This window comes from Athene cunicularia, assembly GCF_003259725.1.
Source record: "Athene cunicularia isolate RWA chromosome 3 unlocalized genomic scaffold, athCun1 chr3_part1, whole genome shotgun sequence".
NCBI classification, from domain to species: domain Eukaryota; kingdom Metazoa; phylum Chordata; class Aves; order Strigiformes; family Strigidae; genus Athene; species Athene cunicularia.
This window is the reverse complement of record NW_020799097.1, coordinates 95,188,597-95,195,523: the sequence shown is the minus strand read 5'-3', so window position 1 is coordinate 95,195,523 and position 6,927 is coordinate 95,188,597. Positions and strand designations below refer to the sequence as shown.

The following is a 6,927-nucleotide window of genomic DNA, read 5'->3' as shown; positions in this document are numbered from 1 at the left end:
TGTGTATCTCACATCGGGCAGAGGGCCCCGGGGCCGCTGGGCTCTGCCCTCGGGCGTCCCCTGAGCAGAGCAGCAGCTGCCGGGCCCGGGCTGCACAGGGCGGGCTGTCGGCGATGGGTGTGGGAGCGTCTGTCTCAGCTGTCGTTATCCTCCTGGCAGCGCTGGTTGTGAGTATTAACGTAGTTGTAATTTTTGTCCTTTGTAATGTTTCGTTACGTAGGTGAGAAGAAGCTCGGTACGGTGATCACTCCCGATACGTGGAAAGATGGTGCAAGAAACACAACAGGTAATCTTGGGGAGGTTTGTTTAACACTTGTTCTTCAGGTATCTTAAAGCCAGTTGGGCACCTGAGCTATCTTACAATCTTAAGGCTAAAATCTGTCACAGTTAGTCGGGTTAATTTTTAAGTCCTGTAGTTCCCTTGCTATGATGATTTAATGCATTGGGAATTTGTTTACCCCAAGCTTTTCAGTATTGAGATGTCTGTGTTTTTTTCTCCTTGTATGGAACGATGATAAGCAAACAGCACAGTATAAAGTATTCTGCTGCCCTTAGGCTTTAATGCTGTGTCATATGGTTTACTTCTCTTTCTGGCTGCATTTGCACGTGTGTAAGTAAAAGCTGTTAAACCAAGCTTTTTAAAGTACACTTGGAACCGGATAATTTGTTGGTTTATGGTTTTATTCTTTTTTGTAGAAAGTGGTGGTCGCAAGTTAAATGAAAACAAGGCATTGACCTCAAAGAAGGCAAGGTTAGTATTTAATACTGATTTTGGCTAAAAAAAAGTGTTTGCTGTAACTGAGGCCTGTTTCCTGCATATCTGGGTAGGTGTTCAAAACTTGCCCAAAATACACCTTTTTTTTTAAAAAAAAAAAAATAAAAAAAAAATTGTAGGGATTATGACATTTGATTAGTTGGTAAAAGTATGTCCATACATATTTCATGGGTACATTCTGCTGAATCATAGAGCGTGGGCAACTATTTTACTGCAGTTCTCATGGAAATTGTAAGGGTTTGATGCTTTTGTTAGGAGAGGAGCTGGAAAGGCTTATTTTCTGTGCTAAGGCTGCGGGTACAATATCTTGAAAGTTTCCTTAATGCCTGGGGGATGTTCTGTAATGCAAGGGGGCAAGGCCCTGCTGGAAGGTGTTTAAGTTCAAAAATAGTCTAGTATCTCAATAAAAATATACATTTTTCGTTCTGCTTTTGTTAAGTTTTTGTCCGTAATGCATGAAATCTCTCTTAATGGGGAAAGTGGAAGCTTTTCTGTAAATACTGTGCAGCCTATTAGAAGTAATCCTCGTGTGTCCCTTTTTTAAATTCTAGTTTTTGCTGGAGTTTCTGTCTGGGCCCTCTGGCTTTGACTTTTTAGGATGAGGTAGAGGAAATACTTCAAGGTGTATAAATAAAATGCTTTCCTTTTTCCCAGGTTTGATCCTTATGGAAAGAACAAATTTGCCATATGTCGGATTTGTAAGAGTTCTGTCCATCAGCCAGGGTCTCACTATTGTCAAGGATGTGCCTATAAAAAAGGTGAGTTTCACCGAGTACCAAATTTCCCCAATTTAGTTTGAAATTGGAGAGCAAGCGGAACTCTTGAATTTTGTTTCACCCTACAAAGAGAAGGCTAAGATGAGATTTAATTGCTATCTTCAGCTACTAATAGGAGGGCATAGAGAAGGTGGAATCAGACTCTTCTGAGGTGCACAGTAACAGAATAAGAGACAATGCACACAAGTTAGAATTGGAAAATACTAATTACATATAAGGAAAACAATTTTCACCATGAGGGTGTTCATATATAACAACAGGGACCCACAGAGGTTGTGGAATCTCTGTGAGAGGTATTCAGAGCTTGACTTGAAAAGCCCTGAGCCAGCGTCATCCAGGTTGTCCGTGTTTTGAACTGGTCAGGGGCAGGACTAGAGACTGCTAGAGATCATTTCCAACCTTGGTGATTCTGTGATTCTTCTTTTAGAATGCTTCTGATATATAAGCAGTAGAACTGAAAGAATAACTGTAAGCTCAGTCTTGGCAGTTACATAGAAAACTGTCACCTAGCAAGCTTGATTTTTCTTGGTGATCAAAAATGAGAAAAATGAGATTTTTGTAAAACTCAATTGGTCATTGCAATCTTTCATCTGCTCCCTTCTCCCCTCTCCCCTTTCTGTAATAGCTAAATCTAAAACTCTAAATAGTGGCCTCAAAAAAAAAAACCCAAAAAACCAAAACATCTACCCCCCAAAAAAACCCCACAAAACAACATAAAATCCAGCTTCTGATCCTGGTAAAGCAATAGGCTAGCTTAACAAAAGTAGAATATCTGAGGAATGAAAGGCAAAGAAAAAAATAAGTTATAAAAGCAATTAAGAAAGTATCTCTGAAGGCAAATCATGCTCGTGGTTGTCTTTGTGCCTGCATGTATTCTTATGCATTTAGTGGCTTAATATAGCCATTTAAAGATTTATTCCTCTAGAAAGAGTCTCCGGTCCTGTTGTGAACATGCTTAATGCATTGTAAGTCAAACCTGGCTTAAGATGAAACAGAAAAATGAAAAAGAATAATATAATCATCATGTGTAGAAAGCAAGATATTGCACTGTGCAGTACATAGTATAGAAAATCTTTCTGTACTTATGAGTTATGTATGAATGACTGCATGGAAATTCTGCTTATAACTGGAAGCTTTCTATCTCCCATATTCATAATAAGTCTTCAGGATTGTTAAAAACGGTTTAAAAGTTCCTGAGGGGGGAAAAAAAAATCAACTTCAAGCAAATTTGATGGAGAGCATTAAGGATATAAAACTTGTATTAGTCTTGTGATTTTTAGCAGGTAAGCAAAAGGGCTCAAAGTTGTAATTCCTGGAGGGGGAAAAAACCAACATGAAACTCACATTATTAATACAGAGGAATCCATATAGCACACAGACATGGGGTGAACCGCTTGCTAGATGTAGAGCTACAGCTAATCAGTAGTAAGTTTTGTTTATGAAATGACTTTTAATTCTTCGATAAATGTGCACTGAGTCAGTGGTTTAGCAGCCTCCTGTAGGAGGGTTGCCTTTTCTAGTTGCTAGATGCTCACCAGATGTCTGCCTGAACCCTCTATGTTAGAACCTTGTTCTCGTTCTTAAATTTATGGCTGGTTTGGGTGGGCTTCAGGGTTTCATCTTTGTCTGTTTGTGTATCCTTTCAGGTTGAATCTGTTTTCTTCATAAAATTCAGAATTTTAAGTGCTTTAGCTTCTGGTTCTGACCAAAGACTGTGGCACGTTTCTTGAAGCAAATGCAATCATATGGCTTAGTGCTTCAACTGTTGGAACATCTCTGACATTGAGAGGCAATCTGAAGTTAATTAATCCTCAGTTTAGACCTGAAGTGAACAGCCTGTGGGCTGGATTTTGCCCTCCAAAATAAATCATGTGACATGTTCCCTGCTGTTCCCTTTCCTAATGGACTCCTAGATAGGTGTCCAGTCACATGATTTGGAAAGAGTTAACAGGAGTAGTTGCCACTTGACATTTTTTTTTTTGTCTGCTAATGAATGGTCTTGTAAAATGAGATGTGGCCCTGCCAGGCAAAAGATTTAGCATCTTTCTGCTTTAGAAGAAGAGGGGAAACATTGAGACAGCCCCTGCTTCTGCCCTTGCCAAACTTGTGTACCTGCTGCTCTAGTCTTCTGACTTGCCACTCTTTGGGTTTAGGTTAAAGTCCTTTGGGAAATCGGTGATTATCTTCAACATTCAAGTATTCTTTGTGTCCATTGTTTCTCACTTCTACTACTCTATAAATAGCTTAATTCTATGAAACCTGTTCTTCTCAACTTTCTCAATGGTCTGAAGCTCCGCACCTGTTAATCTTACATTTAGCAGTCAGTTTGTTGGTGACTGTATTTTTTTAGCCTAGCTACTTTCTGTCCATATTGGGCTGTCATGGTTTGAACGTGGCTGGTAGCTAGTCACCAGACAGCCGGCCACTTACTTTTTCACCCCTCCCCAGTAAAATAGGGGAGGGACCAAAAAAAGGGAGAATTCGTAGGTTGAATAAAAAAAACAGTTTAGTGAAAGTAACAAAACAACAGTAAGTCCAAGCAGGTAATACACAGTGTGGTTGCTCACCGCTCAGCGACCAGTATGCAGTTTGCCCCCAGCAGCAATCCCGACAGCATGAAAAATCCCGCCGGGCTGACCAGAGGAAATGAGAGAGCACCAGTCTCCTTTATATACTGAGTTGAACATAAGGTCACATGATATGTAATACTCCAGTGACTGATCTGGCCTGGCCCTCTAGCTGTGCTCCCTTCTCGCCCATGGAAACTCTATCCTGGCCAAAACCAGGACATGGGCCTTGGTTTGGTTACAGGACTTAGAAAGTTTAATAATGCACCATTTTTACCTGTTTGCCAGATGGGAGCCTTTCCTGGCTCTCTTCCAGTATTCCAGCAAATTACAGAGGCTTCAGGCAGTGCTGTGAATCATAATGCTCTCAAAATAGAGCTTACTATTTTTTTAGTGGCAGTGTTACACATATGCTATGAATACTAACTTGTATTAGAAGTCATATTATTCTGAATTTGCAACATCTGGTGAGAAAATGCACAGATAGATTGCCAGTGAGAGCTCATTTAAACAATTTTTTGAAAACTGCCTTTACAAAAACATAGCAACTATGTTTTTGATTAAGAACTTAAATTATTTTAATAATTAACCACCTTTTGTGTGCTTATAGGCATCTGCTCAATGTGTGGCAAGAAGGTCTTGGATACGAAGAACTACAAGCAAACTTCTGTCTAATTGTACTGACTAGTCTTTTTATGAACTTTTAACTTCTGTGTCTTTGTACAGTAACTTTTCTCTAAAATAATTTGTGAATATTATTTTCTGGAATATAACATGTGTACTTTGAATGAGATGAAAGGGAAAAGACCCTGATTGTTTGTCTAGGAATGTACATAATATTTGATTTTTTTGTTGTTTTGTCACTAATGTTAACTGATGTTTAAAGGTAATGGTTTGCAGCAATGGATACAGTTAAAAGTGATTGAGAAGATCCTAAGTGGATAGGTTGAAACTATGTTACCATCGTAACACAGATCTTTGAGATTAACACTTATTCTTTTGCTGTAGCTCGAGTCTTCTGCTTGTCTGATAGTAATATTTTATAGATGAATAAATTATGAGCTTATATCACCTCATTAAAGTATTGTCTTCGGTATTGTCTTCATTAGTTCTATGCTCATAGGTATTTATTACTCTCAATCCAGACTATTACATCGTCCCCACTAACTATTGCTCTTCAGATTTTAATGCAATTGTCCTGTTGAATTTTGTTTCTGCCTACAGTAGTGTTGCTTAAATCACGAATTGTTAAATTTACTGAAATCTAGTGTGTTACTCTGCCAGTTCTTACTTTAGCAGTAAGACTGATTAGGTATTCCCTTGTTAGCCTCTAAGGATGCTTTACATATGGCATCTGGTGGCCCAAGGCAATAAAATAATGAGCATCAATTTCTAATGCCAAGTCTCAGTCTCGTCATTTTCTAAGTTAGTCTTGCTTTTAAATACTTGGTTTGAAACAGGCTCTTGAATTCTATGATGTAATTGCTTATATACATGTCAAATTTGAAAGATCAAAACAGGCTGCCTGCCTTCCAGCACTGGTTTGATGTAAGACTTTAAGTGAGTCTCTGAACACAAGAGACTGAGTGAGTGTGGCTCTGCATTTCTTTTGTCCTTTTTTTCTACGTAACAAAGCAATTTCTGTTATGGAGAGCAGTAAGTGTTCACTGTGCATTCATTTTAAGGAGAAAAAATGGTACTCTTAATTCATGGTGGGGTTTTAACTAGACCTATTTAAGTGTTTACTCCTCCCAGCAGCCTCCTCTAGGCAATCACTTATGCTTTTGCAACTTTCCTTCAACTGTAACAGGAAAACCATCAGTGGGAGTTTCCCTATGAATAGATACTCTGTTTAGGTTTCCTTTTGTTCTCATACCTATTACTGAGACAACTACATGAATAATGGAGACTGAAAAATAGCTGTTCTTTCTTTGTTAGTGGCAGAAAATAAAGAATACTGGGGATATTATATAGTTATTCTTTTTACTCTTAGCTCCTGCCTGTGGTTGTGCTCTAAGTAGCCCACTAAGGGGGATTGCCTGACATTTCCTGTCACCCTTAATTATCCATTATTGAGCATTTGTCACCAAAGTTTCATGTTCCAAATGTTGACATCCTGCAGTTGCTAAAACAGTAATTATTTTCATCATTTTATATCTGCTAAGAAGTTTTGTCGGGATAGTGGAATGAGCTAGGTCCCCCAAAAGAAGAGAGGAATGCTGCTGCTATTAATTTGAAAAGCTTTACCTACCTTAACAATTGAATGGAGGTATGTGGATCAGCTAGCTGGTGATAGCTGGCAGCCTGCTAAGTATGTTTCCAAACACATCAAGGAATTCTAATTTTAGTCTACATCTCTATGGCACATCCTTTGGATGGATGAAAAGAAAATGTCTGTAGTTGGCTTAAAGTGCTTTCAGTAGAGTGTGTGGCAATTTCGGGTGGCAGGTTTTCTGTTATTTGCTGAACTCTTCACCCTTTAGGGGTGTGTTCTATGACTGGTTGATTTTTGCTATTCTGTGAATAAACTTCTTTTCTGGTCTTCCTAAAACTTGCCAGTATCTTTATTTCAAAAGCATTACTGTTTGTAATTGTTGAATACATGTTATGAATTGAATGTTTATTACAGTCTGTAAATATTGGCGCTGAATGAACTCTTATTTTGTAACTGATTTAAGAGCAACAGGGATTTAAACAATATGATCTTTGTTCATAATTATTTTGTGAATAGAGCTTTTATGCACCTGTATCCTATTTCTGGGCAGCTGCTTTTGCATGTTAGAATGCATTTTGGTTGGAAAAGGAGGAC

At 38.5% G+C, this 6,927-nt stretch overlaps 1 protein-coding gene across 1 annotated transcript; it reads left to right on the top strand.

Annotated features, from left to right (window-relative positions):
• Window positions 1-63: 63 nt before the first annotated feature.
• On the top strand, window positions 64-6,669 carry CRIPT (CXXC repeat containing interactor of PDZ3 domain). Its single transcript, XM_026846000.1, has 4 exons — window positions 64-286; window positions 697-751; window positions 1,430-1,533; window positions 4,729-6,669. Exons 1-4 carry the CDS (start codon window positions 205-207, stop codon window positions 4,791-4,793), a joined length of 306 nt encoding a protein of 101 aa, XP_026701801.1. The 5' UTR covers window positions 64-204; the 3' UTR covers window positions 4,794-6,669.
• Window positions 6,670-6,927: the final 258 nt, after the last annotated feature.